The sequence below is a fragment of the Gopherus flavomarginatus genome, chromosome 4 (genome assembly GCF_025201925.1).
Source record: "Gopherus flavomarginatus isolate rGopFla2 chromosome 4, rGopFla2.mat.asm, whole genome shotgun sequence".
NCBI lineage: Eukaryota > Metazoa > Chordata > Testudines > Testudinidae > Gopherus > Gopherus flavomarginatus.
Window position 1 is genome coordinate 63,535,585 of NC_066620.1, and position 22,311 is coordinate 63,557,895.

Below are 22,311 nucleotides of genomic sequence, written 5' to 3' on the forward strand. Positions count from 1 at the left end.
AAACCGACCTGGCCCGCCAGGGGCTTTCCCTACACAGGCGAGAACCCCAGTTTGAGAAACACTGTTCTTGACATTCAATGGTCTTATGACAGACCTCTGGGATATAACGTGAACTGTGGGTCCATTGTGTCCCCTTTTACTCTCTGGATCAGGGTACCTCTCACCCTGCTCTGCTAGTGACAAGCAGCCTCTTCAGGCTTTGCTCTAACGTGTGAAGGCACACCCAAAGTTACATGCATGCTCTCTCAGCCTCCCATGAACTATGCACAGGGAGACACCAGCAAACTCCCCTCAGGCCCAGTCTTGCACCCCAGAAATGTACCATCTTGCACAGCTCAGGACCTCGTCTTGAACAATGCAAACTCATTAATTGGTTTACCACTTCACCAAAGGATAGTGGACATGCACCAGCTTTAGTAATCTGATCAGATCCCCCAAGCACTCGGGACAAACTTACTGGTTAAGATTAAATATTAAAATAAGTTTATTAGCCACAGAAAAATAGATTTTGAGTGATTATAGGTGGTAGGCATAGAGGTCAGGAATAGTTACCTAAGAAATAAAAAGTAAACACGTGTTCTAAATTTTATCAGACCAAGTAAATTTGAATCAAGCAGCTTTTCTCACAAACTGGCAATTCTTAGTACACAGTCTGAATTCCTTTCTCATTCTGGGACCAATCTCGCCAGTTCAAAGTCTTTTTCTTCCCAAATGTTCTTGTTGCGTTCAGAATAAGTGGGAGAGGAGAGAGAGGTGATCTCATGATGCCACTGTCCCTTATTTTATACCCTCAGCTCATGTGCCTGTAAAAATACTGGCTCAAGCATGAAGTCAAGTATCACATGTCCTGAGGCCTTGCTAAGTCATGGAGTTAAGCAGTCCCCATTGTGTGGAGCTCAAGCAACTGTCTCTTATTGAATTTTAAATCTCTTGTTTACAATTCCCCTGCTGGTTAATGACTGGTGATGGTCTCTTAACACCCATCTGGGTGTGGGTCACTCCTTTGTTGCCACTGGAGCACTAGTTGTGGGCATCTTCCAGACTCTCAAAATATTTCAATAACAACCATATAGGAAAATCTCATAACTCCATATACAATGATGATATACGTATTTTGACAGAACAATGAGTTTCAGCAAATCATGACCTTTCATATAATACCTTACAAGGCATTCTTTGAACAAAATATCATAACCATATACAAGTAGTGAATATGGGGGTTACAGGATACTATTTTGAGGTACAATATGTCACAGGTACCTTTCTTCTTCCTCCCCTTGTTCCCCCTTCCAGCAGGCTTACATAATTGTCTTATGTTCCCCAGAACAATAGTGTTTTGAAAGAGACTCTCCTCTCACCAAATAAGGATCTGGTGGTTCCATTTATAGATACTTCCTCTCATATTAACATGTTGTGACCCACTAGGAGCCTTTTCAGCTTCAGTTAATCCTTCTTTTGTAAACCATTGTTACATACTATTTCTACGTCTCCCTGAGTTTTTACCTTTTATCCACTTTGGACAATCCAAAACTCCCACCAAGGGTAAAAGAATCAGCAAAATAACATACTGATCAATAAATTACTATTGCTGTATATATGTTTTGTTGTTGCTGTGTTAATAAGTTGGAATAATTATAGTTTAGATTGTCTTTCAAAGGCCCATTTGACTGTAGATGCAAGCCCTCACACCTGCTAGAGGACTGAAGTTCTTCTTTAATTTTAATACATTGTATTGTGTCCATAGTCCAGTAAACACTATGCCTGTTGCCAAACTTTTGTTGGTTTTGGATTTCTGCTAGTGAATACAGTACTTTTTCCAAGAGTTTCATTTAAAACATGTATATACCACAATAACAGGGTACATCTTGGCCCATGATGCTGACATTCAGTGAGACAAATGATAAAAAGAATGAAGAAATGAGCAGAGCATACTGTACCACTTTGTACCTCATGAGATTTTCCCCTTTAATGCATGGGGATTTATCCCACTGCATACAGCATTCGGCAAAAAGGTCAAGTGACAATAAATCTCTTGAAAACAGGCTATTTTGTTTTTCTGAAGTTGGGAAATATCAACCAGTTATTCCACTAACCAGTGAGGAGATTGGGGAGGGGTGGTAGTGGTGGATTTTTTTTTTTTTAAACAAAGGTTTTACTCTGTTTAACTTGCAGTGAGAGGCACACATGAAGGCCATTAAAGTAGCTAGCTTGCTCGTAAAAATGATGCTGTTGATACTACTGGCTTTTTTCCACCTTCCTGCATTCTGGCCTCCTCTGCTTGGAATTGTGATATTATGAAATACAGAGCAATCAAAATCCTTCCTGTAAATTCACTGGATTCTGTTTTATGATTTATTTTATTTAAATACATTAGAAATACTTTCAGGAACAGAGGGAGAGCTACATCCTTTCAAGACGTCTTAATACTATACTCTGGAGATTACTTATCTCTACTATTAAGGCACAAGGTGAATATATACTGATTCTAACCAACCACGGATTGCAGAAATCCCTTTAAAAGTGTATAGCCATCACATTCTTATTGGTGGTATAAATTGAATTTGTATGTGATCTAAAAAACCCAATCAGATATGTGTATTTATTGTACATTCTAAATATGGATTCAGTACCACAGGTAGCCAGTCAGAAAACACCGTCTGTTGAGAATCTGAAAGCTTTTTCTTAAGTAAGGAAATTCATGAGCTGGCATATATTCATCAGACAATATGTGGGAATCTAAGGCATCTTGAGAAAAAGTGCCTACTCTCAATTTATTCCATTTTCCTCTAGTCTGCGCTGTTTAAGGTTCTTTCTCACACTCCCAGATCCTTGGAAAGCTTGGGCTAGACTTTAAATAGCCCTTAATATATCTTTCTGTCTGCTATGGTACAGATGAGACATCTTTGAAATGTACAAAGCTTGACAGCAGACAACACTAAAATTGAGAACAGATTTTTTTTTAAATCCATATCTGTTTAAATTTGACTTAAAGAAGAAAAACTACCTTTTAATTATGGTCATGATTAGATAAGTGACAATGCAAAAACAGGTTTCCTCTAGGGCAACTGATCTGCTCCATGTGTGTATTCAGAGTAATATTATTTATTTTTCTGACAAAAATAAGTTTTGCCTCCTCATCATTTCTATCTCACATGAGTTTTTGTGAGGTTAAATTCGTTAATGTATAGCAAGCACTCTGAGATGTTCAGATTGACGTTTCTATTTAAGGGCAAAATATGATTATCATTGTTATTATTTTATTACTTTTTACTCCTGCTAGCATTGCAGAATAAAGACAGTTTTGGGTGGGCAAGCTGCACTCTGTTGTGGATCATACATCGTTAATAGAAATGGTTATTAAGGGACTGATCTAAATCCCATTTAATGTAGTGCAAAGATTCCTATTAGGTTCAATGAGAATTGGACCCTAGAGCCCTGATTTTGCAATGAGCTCTACATAAGTGCACACACAGATCTTATTGCAGGCTCAAATTCTGCCTGAATTTTGACTGCAAAAGCTTTTACTGATGGTTCTAATGCACGAACCTGAAAGAGTTCAGCTTTATTCTCATACTCACAATTAAGTTTGCAGTCAAATCAATGTATGTCACATCCAAAGGTTTAATATAATAAAATAATGTAAAATTAATATATAATTTTTAAAATTATGCTTGTAATGATAGGGTATTTTGGATGTGGCGTGACATACTGAAGTGGTTGGTTACCATACTGTATAGTCGCAAAGAATGCAATCATAAGGTAATAATTACATGGTATGGAAGATTCTTCAGCCAAGCAGATAGTATTTTTCATAGAAATCATTTTTTAAAATCTGAATGATAAAGGAGTGTTCTTATGCCAGTGTTTCTCAAACTGGGGTCGCCCCTTGTGTAGGGAAAGCCCCTGGCGGGCCGCGCCAGTTTGTTTACCTGCTCCATCCACAGGTCTGGCCGATCGCGGCTCCTACTGTCTGCGGTTCGCTGCTCCAGGCCAATGGGAGCTGCTGGAAGCGGCGCGGGCCAAGGGACTTACTGGCTGCTGCTTCCAGCAGCTCCCATGGGCCTGCAGCGGCGAACCGCGGCCAGTGGGAGCTGCAATTGGCCGGACCTGCGGACGGGGCAGGTAAACAAACTGGCCCAGCCTGCCAGGGGCTTTCCCTACACAAGCGGCAACCCCAGTTTGAGAAACCCTGTTTTAAACGGCTGGCATGTTTAAAAAAAAAAAAAATTAAAAGTGTCAAAATGTTTCTTTCTCCTCAAATATGCAAAGATTCTCCTTTTAATTACAGTGATCCAAGCTGACAAATTGCAATCCTGGATTAGTGGTGTCATAAACAGATAGTCAAGGGTTAATGCCTCTTTTACCTGTAAAGGGTTAAGAAGCTCAGTAAACCTGGCTGACACCTGACCAGAGGACCAATAAGGGGACAAGATACTTTCAAATCTTAGTGGAGGGAAGTCTTTGTTTGTGCTCTTTGTTTTGGGTGTTGTTCGCTCTTGGGACTAAGAGGGACCAGACGTTCATCCAGGCTCTCCAAATCTTTCTAAACTAATCTCTCATGTTTCAAAATTGTAAGTAACAGCCAGGCAAGTCGGATTAGTTTTATTTTTGTTTTCTCAACTTGTAAATGTCCTTTTTTGCTGAGAGGATTTTACCTCTGTTTGCTGTAACTTTGAACCTAAGGCTAGAGGGGGTTCCTCTGGGCTATATGAACTTGATTAGCCTGTAAAGTATTTTCCATCCTGATTTTACAGAGATGATTTTTACCTTTCTTCTTTAATTAAAAGCTTTCTTTTTAAGAACCTGATTGATTTTTCCTTGTTTTAAGATCCAAGGGGATTGGATCTAGACTCACCAGGGATTGGTGGGGGGAAAGGAGGGGGGATGGTTAATTTTTCCTTGTGTTAAGATCCAAGGGGTTTGGATCTGTGTTCACCAGGGAGTTGGTGAAGCCTCTCAAGGCTGCCCAGGGAGGGGAAGGTTTTGCGGGGAACAAGAAGTGCTCCAGACACTGAAATTTCTGGATGGTGGCAGAGTTACTAGATCTAAGCTAATAATTAAGCTTAGAAGTGTCCATGCAGGTCCCCACATTTGTACCCTAAAGTTCAGAGTGGGGAAGGAACCTTGACAAGTGGCATTTAAGAAGGTCTATTACTTTGTGAACTACAAGCACTAAAAACATTTGCATTATTACTGAAGAGATGGAAATGCCCTCTTTATAATGATGTAAAGGGAAGGATGATTTTGTGGTTAATGCATTAGACTGCACCCTAAAAGACCTGGGTTCAGTTCCTGGCTTTTCCAAAGACATCTTGTGTGACCTTCTAAAAATCACTTGGGCTTGTCTACATGAACATTTAGTTTGCAGCAAGATGGGATGTGAATCTACCCTGCACCACCTTGCCATGCACTAACTGTCCATATGATCCTTGCTGTCATGTATTAACTGATCATTAGTTCATTTTGGTCTAGTCCCATTTCAAAGAGGACTAGATCAAAGTGAGCTAACAAAATGTTAATGTGCATCAGCAGGGTCCACACAGCCAGTTTAGTTGACAAACTAGTGAAGAATAGATTCCCACCTCAGCTTGCTGCAAACTGATTGTTTTTGTAGATAAGCCCTTAATTTCTCTGCCCTCCAGATTGTTCTATTTATACTCAAAAGTCTCTTACAACTTACTGAAGAAGGATAATCTTGTGGTTAAAGTATTACACTGGGAGTTAGAAGAATTGGGTTCAGTTACCAGCTCTGTCACAGACTTCCTCTGTGAACTTCAGCAAGCTATTTGATTTCTCTGCACCTTGGTTCCCCATCTATAAAATAAGGATAATACAGGCAAGTCTCATCTTATCCGGAGGTTCCATTCCGCGGTTAGCGCGTAAAGCGAAAACCGCATATAGTGAAACACTCATTGAGTTGAATGGCAGGCGGAATCGCCCGCACTACAGATGCAGTTTTTATATTGTTGTTTTTCTTTTTTTTTCCTGTTTTTGCCGACTGCGCAAAGCTGAATTCACACATGTTAAATGTGCCTAAGATGCAACTTGCCTGTACTTCCTTCCTCTTACCTTTTGCCTGACTTGCCTGTTCAGAGCATAAGCTCTTTGCAGCAGGGACTGTTTGTTATTATATGTATACGCGCAGCCACTGCCTAACAAAATGGAGGCTCTCAGAACTTCTGTCATATTAATAATAAAATTATTTGCTTCTATTAGATTGCAAGATACTTAAACTTAACGTCTAAAAAGCTATTTAAGATAGTTTTTGAAAGTATTAAAATGAATACTGTTTTTTTGCCCATCTAAGGCTGCTACCATAAAACTAATGGTAATAAGGAACCTGGGCTTCTTCGGGAGAGATAATAGAGAATATAGTGACAATATTAATAATAATAATTAATAAAAAATCAACACTCCTAAATTTTAAAATTACCTTTTTTCTAAAATGTGTCATAAACAAAATATGTGATGGTGTATAGTATTTATTCAATTTTATGTTGACATCTGCATAATGGCTCATGGCTTCACTACTTGTGGGGATAGAACTATGTTCAGTTTTTGCCAAAAAAAGCCTTTATACCCCCACACACCATCATCTTTGCTACTTTGTAATAAATTAGTCTTTTAATGTAAATATCTGAAAAGAGAATCAAGAATGGTAGGTGTATCGTTTCCTTTTTGTCTATGTATCTGTATTTAAACTGAACTATGTCTTATTTTATATCTTTTCAGCAGTACCTTAAATAGTATCTGGCCTTGAAGGGGTTTTTTCACATGCACAAAGTTTCAAGAGAGTTTACAAAAAATACATGAACAAGCCCAATGGAGAGAACAATGGGATTTTGAAAATATCTGATTTTTTTTGCAATGTCTACATTTCAACTTAGTCGTAGGCTAGAGGAAAATACCTTCTATTAATTTAATTTAGTTCTTCATGAAAGTTGCTGTCATATTAGTGAATCCTAAGATTATAAGTTTATCATGTGTCCCAGTTTCCTTTTTGCTGAGAAATTGCAAAGCAAAGCTAGAACACAATGAAATCCACTTTTGTTTGCCCTTCTAAGTCATGCATGTGTGTATGCGTAATAGCTACTTGTGCTTAAAGTTAAACTTGTGCATAAGTCTTTGCAACATCAGGGCCTCAGATTGCAGAGTAGGCATTTCCTCTTCTTGTGCATATGGTACATACATATGCAGATTTAATTCTCATGTATTGCTCCTCTTATTTCAGGTAATAATTGCCCTAGCAGAGAAACATCGATCTCACATTCCCTACAGGAACTCTATGATGACTTCGGTGCTTAGAGACAGCCTGGGAGGAAACTGCATGACCACCATGATTGCAACACTCTCTTTAGACAAAAGAAACATAGATGTATGTCATCCCTTTCTGAACTTGTGAATTTGTTAATGTTTGTTTTTCATGTGTGTATGCTTAAATTTCTGACACACTGAAGTTTTAAAAATCTTTCTTGCCAATGCCTCCAAGGTGCAGTCCTGTCAGTGGAAATTGCAGAATGATAGCCTAAAATCATCACTGATGTCCACTACATAAGGGATCTATGTGTAAATGACTTCACATTTCAAAGCCAAATTCTGATCAATTATGTGGGTGAATATAGTCTCTGTCTATAATATTATAGTACCCTGATATATCTTGCAAGATATGCACCAGTATTAAACATTAGCTGGGTTCAGAATCAGGCTCTAATGTATCCTTTATGAATTGTGTTATTCTTTAAGTAACCTCAGATGAGGGGAAGATATGCCTAGTGATGAATAGGTGAACGCTTAAAACCAACTTCCTGATGATGAAGAAATGTGTGAATTGTGAGTAAGGTTTGGCAAGGAATTTTCCCAAGGGCATGTTGATAAGGAATGCTGGTGTCCATATCAGCACTCCCATATACTTCAGTGAGGCCAGGATTTCACTCTTTGGGTATTGGGGGAGGGTTATGGGAGAGTTGGGTTGATTGGGGTGCTGGCAGGAGTGTGTGCACATGTTTTAGTTTGTTCGCCTTTCTGTGGATCAAGTTGGTTTATCTACTTGTCTCTCCTATTTTTTTTTTAAATTTAGACATGTTCTAGGTCAGTGGTTCTCAACCCATTTATCATTGTGGGCTGCATATGTGGCCAACAATGTGTTACCTGGGCTGCAGATTGAGAACCACAGTGCTCCCCCACCCCTCCCACAGCCCCCTATGCCCAGCGCCCCTCTCTTCCCCCGCCCAGAGACATCTCTACGGAGTGGGGGCATGGGGTGGGCGTCAGGGACCGCAGACCCCACCATGCAGGGCTGTGTGGCAGCCTTGACCCCAGACCCCACTATGTGGCAGCCCTGACCCCGGACCCCACCATGCAGGGGGGCAGGCAGCAGCCCCGACCCTGGACCTTGCTGTGCAAGGCCGGGTGGTGGTCCCAGACCCCACCAAACTGCAGCCCCAGCCCCGTGCCCGCTGTGCAGCCACCCCAGCCCCAGCTCAGGACTTTGCCATGCGGGGCAGGGCAGCAGCCCCAGCCCCAACCCTGGACCCCAGTGTGTGGGGCTGGGCAGCAGTCCTGATCCCAGGGCCTGACCAGGCTGCAGTTGTGTGCTAATTGGGCTGCATTTAACCCCAGGATTGAGAACCACTGTTCTAGGTATTTTTCAGATTGTGCCTGGAGATGTTATAATCTAGTTAAATCCTAACCTTCCATAAAATCAGAACATTTTAAAATGAACAAAAAACAAGTTATTCTTAGAAGTATAGTGGAAAGAATTACACCTGTAAAAGGGAAATAAGATGATCTTTTACTAGCTGAAGCACAAGAGCGGATACATTTCTAATGCACTTAAGAGTTGTGAACAGGTAATTGTGCAGGCATAACTTGTAGCTGCACATGCAAACTACATAATTCTGTCTATGCAATTACCTGTGTTGTGTGCTGCTATCGTCCATTTTGTACATCCAGTCACCAGTTTGTACTCTGGTAAGTCTATTTTGTATTGGAATTTAGGCTCCTGTTTAGAAATACTTGATCCAATCACTAAATCAGCCACAATGAGCCAGCTAATAATGGTACAGTGAAAGTTTTCACTTTCTTGCTGCAATATCTACTAGATATTACACTTTATTCATTTGAGCTGAAATTGTCCAAAAAAATTTAGTCTGAGGCAGACATACAGCAATAAAATTTCAACTCAAATGAATAAAGTTTGGCAACAGTATGTAAAACTTAAAATAGGATCAATTGTAGTTAGAAATATTGGACGACAATAATAGGTGGTGCTGCCGACCCAGTCTATAATATGTAATTTAATAATTAAATATGAAATCATTGTGATAGGACATTTTTTAGGATTCCTGTCTTGAAAGGAAATGCTTTGGCTTTGCCTCAACATTTATTTTTGAAAAATGCCACAGTATGTATTAGAAGTTGTTTATCCTGTAACTGCTTTCTGTTCTACTGATGTTCCCTTTTATTTAGAGAGCTAGGTCCAGTGAGTGGTGTGGGGATAGGAGATACTGATATGGTGTTCTCTTTGAAAGTCCTTTGACTTTGCAACTTGTTTTCCCCTTAGCTCACCAAAGTCTGGATTTGTTAACTTTTTGCTGCAAATGCTACCGCTTTTTTGTGAGCATTGGTGTTAAAATGAGTTGATGAGTTGGATATGGGTGCCTTTATTTGAGAGTTTTATCAGGCAGGTTAATACGTTAATAGTTAGAATAGTTGGACTGAAGTTTGGTTTTTTTAGAGATTTGAAGTGCCAGGAGTGTGAGATTGGTACTGTAAAATGTAAAATAAATTAAAAAAAAAATCCTCCTTAAAATAGTTAGCACTCAGAGTTGATTTTAGTGAAGCCGTTTACATCAGTGCATGCTGAAGGGTTTTTTTTTTTCCTTCCAGGAATCTATATCAACATGCAGATTTGCACAGCGAGTTGCACTTATTAAAAATGAGGCAGTTCTTAATGAAGAAGTTGACCCTAGACTGGTAAGAGGGGTTTGAGTGGTGGTGTTTTTTCCTTTTGTTTTGTTTTAGTAAAAAGGTACAGCCCATATATGTTGAAGATTTCATGATCCCAATCAGTCATGTTTAGATACAAGTTCCAGCTTTTGCTGTAAAATTGCTGCTGCTATTGTTTTTATTTTGCTGTCTGAGGATTATTACAATAAAACTGACCTTTTTAAAAGCTCCGAATGGCATGGGAAACTCCTACAGTCATTCAAAAGGAACCATATGTTTCATAACAATCCTTGTGCATCCTCCAGGGCAATTGTTCCCCAAACTGTGGTCCACAGACCTCCAGTAGCCTTCAGGGCTCTTGTTAGTGGTTTATAGAGCGCTGGCTGGTCTCTTGATGGTGGCCTTTTCCTATTCTTCCACCTGCTGTATTGCATGAAAGACAGTAAAGCATACATTAACCATTTTCCTAATCTTACTTTTTCATATAAACAATTGCTTACAATTGCCACAAGAGATATTAGGTAATGGGAACTTAGAGTTTCATCCTGCTCCATTGAAGTTGATAGGAATTTCCCCATTGACTTCAGTGGGAGCAAGATGAAGCCCTGGGTGGAGAATTGGACCATGAAATAGCAAATGAAAGGGCAGATGGTCCAGAAGAGGTCTATGTTAAGATGTGGTCTGTATTAGGAAAAAGTTTGCTATCATCATGTTCTAAGGATTTCATTACAGGGATTTCTTATCTTATGAAGAAGTGACTGACTGCCAGCTATGAAAAGGCATCCAGCTTTATATACCATCTAGATCATTAATACTCAGTATGTGCTAACAGAGCTCCTATGAATCAATGGAGGTTTTACCGTTGACTCCAATAGGAGTAGATAGGCTAGTGCTGAGTACTTCGAATAATCCTACCTAATATCAGTAAAAACAAATATTAGATACACCTCTACCCCATATAACGCTGTCCTCGGGAGCCAAAAAATCTTACTGCGTTATATCAAACTTGCTTTGATCTACTGGAGTGCGCAGCGCCCCCCCCCCCCACCCCCAGAGCACTACTTTATGGCGTTATATTCAAATTCTTATTATATCGGGTCATGTTATATCAGGGTAGAGGTGTATTATGAGTAACATGAGCTGACTGTTGAAGTTTATGAATTCACAAGGCTTGTGAATGGTGACTTTGAAATTAATTATTATTAATGATGATTAAATAATGTTGATAGTGACTGAGTCTGATCTCAGATCCCCTTATTTGTGATTTCCAGATAGTTGACTTAAAATGTCTATTTTATGTCACTGTAAATTATCTCATGGTGAAGTCCACAGCAGCAGTGACTAGTGTTCTGTACGTTATTTCCAGGGAAGAATCATTACCAGGCCATATGAGCCAGATCACTGACAAATATGCAGTCTAACAGTTGGTAAAACTAAAGAACTTTGTGCTTGAGCTAAGAACACTGAGATGAAACGAGTCTGAAACAGTTATTCTAGAGTGGGGCCACTTCTCTGTTAGTGCAGAATGAAGACTGGTTAATTCTCAAAAGGAAGACCATATATATGAACATCTCATAGTTTTAACTATTTGCTTTTGAAGTTAAAACCTCTGAGAACTGTTCACTCTGTAAAATTATCATTGATAACCCTACTGTACAATGGAGAATTCACTCCTGAAGATGACTCAGCTTAACTCTGACACTTTTTTATACATAGACCATAAATAGATTAGAAATCAAAATCAAGCTAAACTTTTAGCACAGATCAAATATAGTAAGTAAACAATGAAATATTGCATTCTGTAAGATTTAGATTTAGTAGTATCAGCCAATGACAAATCTGTTAGTGAATTATATTTTTTAATCTACTATTTGACCTATAAGATATTCTCTCCTTTTCTGCTGATAATATTTCTGCTTCTCAGTTACGGTATAGAATAAACGTACATTCCAGGGAGTCTCTTTACAATATGACATTTATATGAGGGCGGCAAACTCCTTTGTTTGTTTGAATCTTTTCGAGGATTTGAGTAGGGGCTGTTTTCACTGCCTATTATGAAGGTTGCATGACACTTCTGATTAGAAGACCCCGTTTTCAGTTGCTTATAACTTTGCCAAATCTTAGGGCTGAAATTTTCCGTTCAGGATGTCTGCCACGGGCTGAATTTGTTTGTTTGAAAATTTCAGCCAAAATTGTGTTGCTGATTCTGAGAAGATGGTTATGGAAAAATGTTGTTTTGTTTTGTGACCCTTTTATTTGTACAGTTCTAGTGCAGCCATGCTTTGGGGGCAGGGACTTGACATTTGGCATGGGGCAGACTTTGTGTCAGGGACTTGTGATCAAGTTGTAAGACTTTGAAAAAATCAGTTTCCATATGCTCAGTGGAGACCACTTAGATTTTATCAGCTAAATGCCCTGAAGATTTCAGTCACATTAAGCATGCTCCAGCCCAGGGTTCAGCAGGACTTTCTCGTCAATTGCAGCTCTGGGCTGCTGTGGTGCTCTGCTAGATCTGGAAACCCAAACTGAGGAGCAGGGAGCCTGTTTTTCCTGTGTGCTCAGTGACCCTCTACTGGGCCCAGGCAGTGTGAAGGAAGAACCTGCCTGATTTGAATGTAGAGGGGACAAGAGCTGGAAGTGCAAGGTAGGGGTAACAGAGGGAGTAGATTGGGACAAGGAGCATTAGGGGAAGGGGAGTTGAAAGTAGGACAGGAAGTTGTTGGATGTGGGAAGAGGAAAATTGGGACTGGGAGTTCAGATACTGTACTATTATTAACAAAATAGAAAAACTGATTAGAAAATTAATAATTCTGTCTTCAGAGGAGGGTTTGAATAGTGTGTAGTAAGTAAGACATAAGCCACACATGGAACAGTTAATAGAAAATAAAATATTGAATAGCTGCTCATTAAGTGATCACTGTCCATCCTGTGCCCTGAATGCAACAGGGCTGTTGTGAAAAAAACAGTATGTGATCAAGTAATTCAAGAGTGTATCACAGTTCATACACAGAGAGGGCTGGATTAAGTTTGCACAGGCAACTTTAATTTTGACATTTACTAATTTTTGAGTCTTTGACTTTGTAAACTTAAGGGTTTTTTTAGCAGAGTAGTCTTGTGTGTGGAATATAGACAGTAGCAGGTTCCTGACTGCATAAGATTTCATGAACAAAAACTGAGACAAAAGTTAATTGCAAAGAGAGTCCAACTGCCAGAACAATAATGTTTAGAATGAACATGAAATGGCTTTACAAGTGTTGCTTCTACTGGAGTTTTCCAAATGGCTACTACATCAATGGCAGCCAAGTCTATGATGTCCAGTAAATACTCCAGCCTCATTGGTTTACTTTCCATATTTCATTGCCAAAATTCCTTTCCACAATACACATAGTATTTCTTGTGACGTGTTTCACTGTGCTTATTGCACTTCCTGTGTAGCTAAAGTAATTTAACTTTCAAACCCATGTTTTTCTGTACCTTGCCTTTCCCAAGCATGCTGCAGTTGCCTATGTACTGCTTGCCATGTGCTATTGCTTCTTTACTGTTCACAAAGTCAGTATGTGTGAATGCTTGTCTATTTTATATTTCTTTTTATTCTAATTTTGTTTTCATCCATAAATAATAATTTTCTTATTAAAGATGGTCAGGAAGAAGAAAAAAGGGAGGAAAAAAATAACATCTGGTAGACACAAGAACATTGATGGGATTTGTGTCAGTGAATACTTTATTGTTTCATATTGATGGCTTGAGATCAGAGAGTTCTAAATGTAATCCTCATGTATATATCATCATATGCCTTCCCTGATTAGTAATGGCATAATCTAGTAGGAAGATGGTACACCACATTTAGTACCACAAGCATCCTGACGTTTTAGCTGAGGAAAACATCTTAATGCAGACATATTTTCCCTTGGCATTACCATCTTATCATTTTTATTTAATTTTTTTTAGACACAATGGGTTTCTTTATGGTTTCTGTTAATGCTGAAACTTTGCATTTAAGCCATGTATACAGGTTTGATCCTTTAGAAGTTCAGTTAGATAAATACTACAAGAATAGAATTTACTTTTCTATGCTACAGTTAGTGCTATACAAAACTCCTAACATAGAGAAGTGAGGGTTCTTATAGCCCCTTGCACAGTAAAATAATCCGAAAAATCAGAAGTCCTGAGCATCCAGCACCTTCCGGTAACTTCAGTGGGCTCTGCTAGGTGCTCAGCACTTTTGAAAATTAGGGCACTTATATATGTAAGTAAGGATTTAGGAACCTAATTGTCACCATTCATTTTTAAATCTTGGCTGTAAGCTTTAATTATTTCTTTATAATCCATTATTGTTTTTTTTTACTAGCATATTAGAAGTTTGAATATAAGTCAAGTTTTCTCCAGCTGTCTGAAATAAGAATTTCAGAGTTAGTTCTCCACTTTTCTGTTATAGAAGCGATTCACTGGATCTCAGGAGAAAGAACAGTGAGAATGCCATCTACATTTGTCTTGTTTCTTACAAACCCTTGGTCCTTGCACTGGCAGAGATAGCAATGCAAGGTTGAACTCACTGTACTGAGAGTGGGCAGAGATGAGAACTTTTACTGAGTTTTAGAAATTAACTATTGTTTCTAAGCTTACATTTGGCTTCCTTTAATCTTGTGTTTTCTGTAGCAATGATTATTGATCCGTGTTTATTTAGATGGCTATTTAAAACTTAGAAGCATTCAGCAGAAATGGGAGGGAAAGAGGGTGACAATAGCCATCTTAAGGATAAAATAGTTACAGCTTCATAGGTCTGTAGAAATAAAGTATGCTACTGAGGTGGCGTGTTTAATCCAGCGCATAGTATGATGTAAGGCTTGGAACTGTTCTTTGGAGCTATCTTCACAAAGGTCTACTGTACTTCACTCTATCCAGGAAAAGAGGTTCCATTGCTCCAGTCGCCATTAAGGAAGGAGGAGGAAGAATAAATCAGGAATAGAAATAGGATTTCTAGGATAAAATGTTAGGCAGTAGTCCTTGTTCAACTCCTGAGGGAAGCAGGGGGGATTGAGGAAGAGAGCAGGGGACTGAGAAGGATGTTCCAGAAGAGGAGATGGGTAATAATCCACACTCGTAAAGGGAAAGTTTGCCACAAAAAAGGGACAAACTGCTTTTTTGATGTATGTAACAGAATTAGAATATACACATTTGTCTATTTGACTTGTGGCTACTATTTCCATTAAAAGATGCTATATGCAAGACCCAGATTCATGGCATATTAACTTCATTTGATGAGAAGGTTTGAACTCCTGAAACTTGGTATATTAGGAAGTAAAAGAAAAAGTAATTTTCTGTACAGGTTAGAGAACCAATAACCTGTTTCCTTTGAAAACTCAGAGAGCATCATTTTAAGGAATGACCAGTTCAGTACACTACAGCACATAATGATAGCTGTCTCAGCAAGTGGGCTGCATATTGAAGATCAAAAGATAGTCTCTTCTGACACAGTGCAACATTTGGGTAATGTTACATAAATTTCTCCAGAGGGGGAAGCTTGGATTCAGTGAGGAAAGAATGATAGATGAGTTGCAGTATATAGAGAACAACAAAGATCTCAGAAGGAATATATGTTCTAGATAAAATCTCATTATATTATTTTGTTGACATCCAACTACTAGTATTGGAACCCATAATTTTTAGCCTCCATTTCTGCAGTTTTATGTCCACTCTATTTAACACCTGGACCATTGCTTTTCATCTTTGAAGAACACAGAATTTGAAGGATTCTTGTTGAAACTATTTTTGGTCCCTTTTTTGTTCAGCATAACTTCCATAATCAGTTCTTTTTAATACTCTAAAATAATTCATTATAATTTCTGAATTCTGACACAGTTAATTTTAATTGTATATTTTATATTTCTGTGGACCCATAATTGGTTAATTTAAAAAAAATGAAGAAAGGGTTTTATATGACATAGGAAGCAGTTGATTTCTCAGGCATGTTTTTTTCTTTTGATTAATGAGTATCCTAACTGTGACTGACATTTACTGTTATCTAACACATTTCAGCCACCACTGTTAATGGCTCTGTGTTTATTTTAACTTGTTCTGAAAGTTCATAGGGGATATGAGTGATCCTTGCTGGGTCTTCTCACACGTTGCTATAAATTCTTTCTCCCACAACTCTAGCTATTAAAAAAACTGAAAATGAGAGGCAAAATGAAGCATAATAGAAGTTTAACATTGTATGAGACTTTTTTTACCATGTAGGGTTAAATCCTGCCACATCCTTTTCATGGCCACAGAAGTCTTAATTGCAGTGGAACACATGCAGAGCCCCCAACATTTACTGCATACTGCAGAGCTTTTCTTCACGTGTTCAGTGTGCTGCTGTCTGCAAGGTGGTATTTGGGGAGCAAAGCATAGTTGGACTAGGGAGGGTTAGAAATGGAGTTAGTGGATCTGCGATTTTATGAATCTCTTGGCCATTCCCTCCTATGGAGAAAGGGGATAAAGCACAAAAACCACAGGGGCTACGTGGTTCCATGACCACACTATGGCCTGAGGGGATTCCTTGTCCTTCATCACTACCACACTTCTCTTCCCAGTGCACAGCTGTGTGTGCTGGGCTTATGATTTGGTACATAAAATTGAACACCATACTAGTTTGACGATTCATCATCTTTACTGTAAGTGTGGGTCATACAAAGGGTGTGTGTAACACCTTAATGCTACTACGGTAAGTTTGACTCTGATATGTATTTTATCCCTCACTAGGGAGAGTTACTGTATGTTTTTCACTGTGTATCTCAGCTAAACTGACCAACAGATGTCGAATCTTTTGATGCCCATTTTCTTCTCTTCTTCTTTAAAGCAGTTTAGCTTTAACTACCTGTTTCCAAACAAAAGCAGGATTTAGTTCAAACCAAAAACCAAATGCTGAGCCTCAATTGAATCTAGTATACTATTGGCACTAATCAAAAACTAAAATAATATTGTATCGTTCCCCTGGTGTTATCTGGACCAGTGATCTGCTAGGTCACTCCAATCCTTGACTCTGGGAGCTAGCCTTACCCTGCTCTGCTGTGAGAACCCCAACTCCTGGGCTGTTCATGCACAGCCTCTAGCGTGTAAGCTGCTCCCAGCTACATGAGTGAGCACTTTTGGCCAGCTGCTGCTTGGACTGTGCAACCGAATAACACTAGCCAATATCTCTGGTCCCAGACACAACCCTGGAAACCTCCATCTTGCAGTGTCCAGTTATGCCTGCTGGACGCTGCAAGCTTATATGAGTTCATCAATTTAACAAAGAAATTGATATGCACCAAGCTTGTTATCCAAAGGGGAGTCTCTGACACGCTTCAAACCAAACGCACCGCTTCAGGTAGAATAAACAAACATATTTATTAACTACAAAAGATAGATTTTGAGTGATTATAAGTCAAAGCACAACAGGTCAGATTTGGTCAAATCACCTTAGAATGCAAAACGCATTCTAAGGTGATCTTAACACTTTCAGTGCCCTGACAAACTTAAATGCTTCTCACCACAGGCTGGCTGGTTGCCTTTCAGCCAGGCTCTCCCCTTTGATCAGCGTTTCAGTTGCTTGATGGTGATGTCTATAGATGGAGGTGGAAGAGATGGGAAGAGCATGGCAAATGTCTCTCCCTTTTATCATGTCCTTTCTTCCCTCTTGGCTTTGCCTCCCCCCTTCAGGGTCAGGTGAGCATTACCTCATTGTAGTCCCTGACTGACCAAAGGAATGGAGGTGACTCACTGGAGAATCCAGCAGATCCTTTGTTGCTGCCTAGGCCAGTATCCTTTGTTCCTGTGAGGCTGGGCTGAGTTTGTCCCATACATGTCCTGGTGAGGTGTGAAATGCCCCTCTGTTCCTGGAGAGTTTTGCCTGGGCTTGTTTTAAGCCGTGAGGACACATTTTCACCCTCATAACTGTATACGTGAAATTACAACCTATAACATCACTATAACAACAATGCTCAGTGCATCATGAGCCTTCCAAAGACACCTGACATGACAAACTTTGCATTGGATACCACGCAATCATATTATAAGGATGAACATGGAGGTTCGGGGGGTTCCCCTGAGATACCAAGTGTTACAAATATTATTTTATAATTATGGTTATGAGCTTATTTTTAACACTGTTTAAAATAATCAACATTTTACCCCTACCCTGTAGATTGCATTTCAAATATAGATCAGATACATTTTAATCATCGTAACATTTGAAATCGCTATCTAAAGGTGAAGGGTCAGTTGCGCGCATTGCCTTTTTATACTTCCAGCCCAAATTTTCACTTTAAAATCTGTACCAAGTACTGGGTCAGTATCAGAGAGTAACAGTAGAGTAACCAGTCCTAATATCAGATTACAAATCCCTGACATACCAATGGGAATACAGCACATTTATGGCGGTAATCAGAGAGTTTGTAATGAGATATTCACCAACATATTTAATTCCCATATAAAATGCTTTGTTGAGTTGGAGTAAAACTTTCAAAGTGCATATGGTCCTAGTTACTTCAACATTAAAAAAAACTTTCAACAGCATTTTAGTTATTTTTTAAAAAGTGAGAAATGCAGGAAATTCAAAGTTACAGTTAAATTTATGGTGAAGAAATCCATATATTTGAAAGGATTTTAATGCCTGATTAGGACACCCAAAGAATCTTAACTCTAGAGAGCATAGACAATCAGATATGTTTAATTTTGCCTGAAATCCATGCCATGTAACATTTGGAAGCTATTGTATGTGGAATCAAGGCCTTCGTATTTATTAAGAGTTTTGAAAAATAATGTACTTTTGATATTTCTCTAATCCATCATAAGATGTTAATTCATTAAAAGGGAAAAATCCTGAGAGGTGCCAAGTACCTGCTGTTCATATTTCAGTCAAGGGGAATTGCAGGAGGTCACACCTCACAGGATTTATTCCTAAGAAGATATTGTGTTGCCAGATGTCTCCTCATACAAACTTTCTGTTTTAGAGCAATGAGATCCAGGTTCCAATAATGACAATATTAGGAAACACAATATAGAGATATTCAAATCACCTCCTCAATTACTTCTTCTTATTAATGTGGTTTAATTACTTCTCATTATGTTGATTCATAATACTTGCTGGTTGTTGGCTGTATATGAATGAGGCACAGTGTAAGTTTATATTGGAGAATATTGATTTTTATATTTAAAAAAACTTCTGAATTAAAAATTTAGTTTACATTTAGAAACTTCCCTTGCTAAAGAAGAAAAGAATAATCCAGCTTTGGGGTGTGGTTGTCCAATCTTTTACTCTTTTTGGCAAAGATACAATAACAAGCAAAAGTAATGTCATAAAATTCTCTTCCACTCCAATGACAAATGATTTTTCTTATATATAATATTTTAAAATCATGCTGTACATCCATGTCTTCTAACACGTACAATTTACTGAATTTGGAAGGCTTTTTCCATTTTTATAAATGGAAAAGACAAAAAAAGTGGAATATATTTAGTCATTTTGGCCTATTTGAAAAAAGGGAAATTGTAAGATGAGAGTGAAAGAAACACACACAGTGTAATGTTCTATTGATCTCAGGTTTCTAATGCAAATATCATGGTCTAGCCATTAATCAGAAGGTGATGCTTGTTTTGTTGCCTTGCCATTTGTAGATGATTATCCAGCTGAAGAAGGTGATCCAGGAACTGAAGGATGAGCTGGCCATGGTGACTGGGGAGCAAAGAACAGAAGAACTCACACAAGAAGAGCTACTTCAGTAATGCTTAGTAGTTTCTTTTTCTACATTCACAGTGAAAGTTTTTGTTACCTTCTCTTTGGCATAATGAAGTCCAAGTGACCTCAAAGCATTAAATTCCCCAGAGACAATAATAAAGTGCAGTTAGGCGCCAGGTTAGAGTGGCAACTTTCCATGAAAAGCTGTACTAGGCTGCTGGCAGTGTTTTCATAGCCTCAACTTTGAGGAAGTAAAGAAAAGAGAATGTGAAGGATGGGAATATCCATCAGATCCCAGCTGAGAAGTGTTGTATGATAATGCAAAGTAAAAAATCCCCAAACACTCTCAATACTGGATGTAAGATTTGAAAAGAATTCAAGAACCGTCCTTTGTGTTGAGAAGTATCTTGCTGCAGTCCCATATCAAAGAAAACTTGCACTATTAATACATGGTACAGCCGTGCCTTAAAAGCCAAACATTTAAAATTTTATCAAGCATAGTATTCAAAGAGCATGTTTAATACATATAAGTGTTTTGGGAGCATATAACTTTACTGTAATAAAACAGTAGGACATAATGTAAAGTAGTGTGCTGTGCCTGGGCTAGAAATATAGTCTGGAGCGCTATACTCTATTCCAGTCATTCTCAGCCAGGAGTACACATACCCTGGGGGATATGCAGAGGTCTTCCAGGAGATGCATCAACTCACCTACATATTTGCCTACTTTTACAACAGGCTAGATAAAAAGCACTAGAAAAGTCAGTACAAACTAAAATTTCATAGACTATGACTTGTTTATACTGCTCTGTATATTGTACACTGAAATGTAAGTATAATGCTTATATTCCAATTGATTCATAATTATATGGTAAAAATGAGCAATTAAGCAATTTTGCAGTAATAGTGTGCTGTGATACTTTTATATTCATGTGTCTGATTTTGTAAGCAAATAGTTTTTAAGTGAGGTGAAACCTGGGGGGTACGCAAGACAATTCAGACTCCTGAAAGGGGTACAGTAGTCTGGAAATGTTGAGAGCCATTGCTCTATTCCCAGCTTTGATAATGACGATCTAGGTGGCTTTGGGCAACTCACTTAATTTCTATATGCCTCATCTGTAAAAAGAAATTAATACCCGATTAACTAAGTGTCAATAGGATTAATTAATTATTTAACAGTTAAGTGATTTGATGTTAAATGCTAAATATTTATTACTATTAATATGTAATTAGTACTAAACTCATCCAGAAGAGGACTAGCAGTGCTAACGGTTTCCATTCAGGAGAAATGGCAACTTTTAGTGGCTTGAACCCTCATCAGAAACATTAATGTGCATTTTGTAGTTGGGTTAGTGTGTTGTAGTTTCTGGATTAAAAAAAACCCAATCGATGTGTGTATTGAAGATGAGGAACCAGAGAGAAATCTGTAAATGTTAAATCTTGCAAAGTAGATCTGAACCATTCCCAACATGGGTAATTATATTCTGCCTACTTAAAATGTCTCTACATTTTTTACTAGATTGTTAATTTATCATTCTGCCAAAAAATTGGGAGGTACCCCTCTTCCAACACGATCTGTGCCCCAAATACCTTTGAAGCTAATATCAGATATGACATAATGAAGGAGTAATAAGTAGGGTTGAAAGACAGGGTTAACGTGTGTTGGATACTGTGGTTATTCAAAAAGTGCTAATGGCCAGCATAGTGGAGTAAAGAATTTTTTGTTTGTTAATAGAAGAAAAGAATTTCTTTGTTGGCTAATTTCTTGTTGGCATCATAGATGTGAATCTTGACAAAGTTGAATGAGGAGTCATCTTGTGTACATGTTGACTTTAAAGACTTTAATTTTCTCACTTTTGTCTTTGGGATTTATTTTTAGATTCCTCATGAGTTTATGGTTTTTGACATTTTGTAGAATATGACTTGTGTGAGAAAACATCAAAATGTTCTTTGTTTAGCAACATTTTGTTATCAAGTAGACATGTGAAATGTTACATGCATTACATCAATTTTTCACTCTGGGCTTGTCTGCTACAGGGTTTTTGTCATGTTCTATGATGCTGGTTCTTTTCATTGTTTTTGAGGTCATGATCACTAGTCCCACTTACTGAGATTTTCTGCCTCTGCTATTCTCTTCCCCAAGATTGACAGTCAGGCATGGTAGTTGTGTGCATCTGGAAAACCTACTTTAAGCAATGTGTGAATACAAATGCACAAGTTTTGAAGGGCATGAATTGAAAGAAAGTGTCCTTTCAGAGCAAAGTAGGGAGATGATTGTCTACCTTTAATTATGTCATTGCTTTTTGTCTTAATGACCCTATAAGGCAGTGTTTCTCAAACTGGGGTCGCCACTTGTTTAGGGAAAGCCCCTGGAGGGCCGAGCCGGTTTGTTTACCTGCCCTGTCCGCAGCTCCAGCCAATCACGGCCCCCACTGGTCGTGGTTCGCCGCTGCAGGCCAATGGGAGCTGCTGGAAGCAGCAGCCAGTAAGTCCCTCGGCCCGTGCCGCTTCCAGCAGCTCCCATTGGCCTGGAGCAGCGAACCGCGGCCAGTGGGAGCCGTGATCGACTGGACCTGTGGACGGGGCAGGTAAACAAACTGGCCCGGCCCGCCAGGGGATTTCGCTACACAAGCGGTGACCCCAGTTTGAGAAACACTGGCATAA

General features: G+C 38.7%; 1 protein-coding gene across 6 annotated transcripts in view; it reads left to right on the forward strand.

Annotated features, from left to right (window-relative positions):
* Positions 1-22,311, forward strand: part of KIF6 (kinesin family member 6) — a 295,124-nt gene that overhangs the window by 85,958 nt on the left and 186,855 nt on the right. For all 6 annotated transcript variants that reach the window (XM_050948491.1, XM_050948493.1, XM_050948494.1 and 3 more), the window contains 3 exons: positions 7,232-7,375; positions 9,889-9,975; positions 19,588-19,691. In XM_050948491.1, coding sequence (XP_050804448.1) covers positions 7,232-7,375; positions 9,889-9,975; positions 19,588-19,691 — 335 coding nt within the window. The remainder of the gene's footprint in view (positions 1-7,231; positions 7,376-9,888; positions 9,976-19,587; positions 19,692-22,311) is intronic.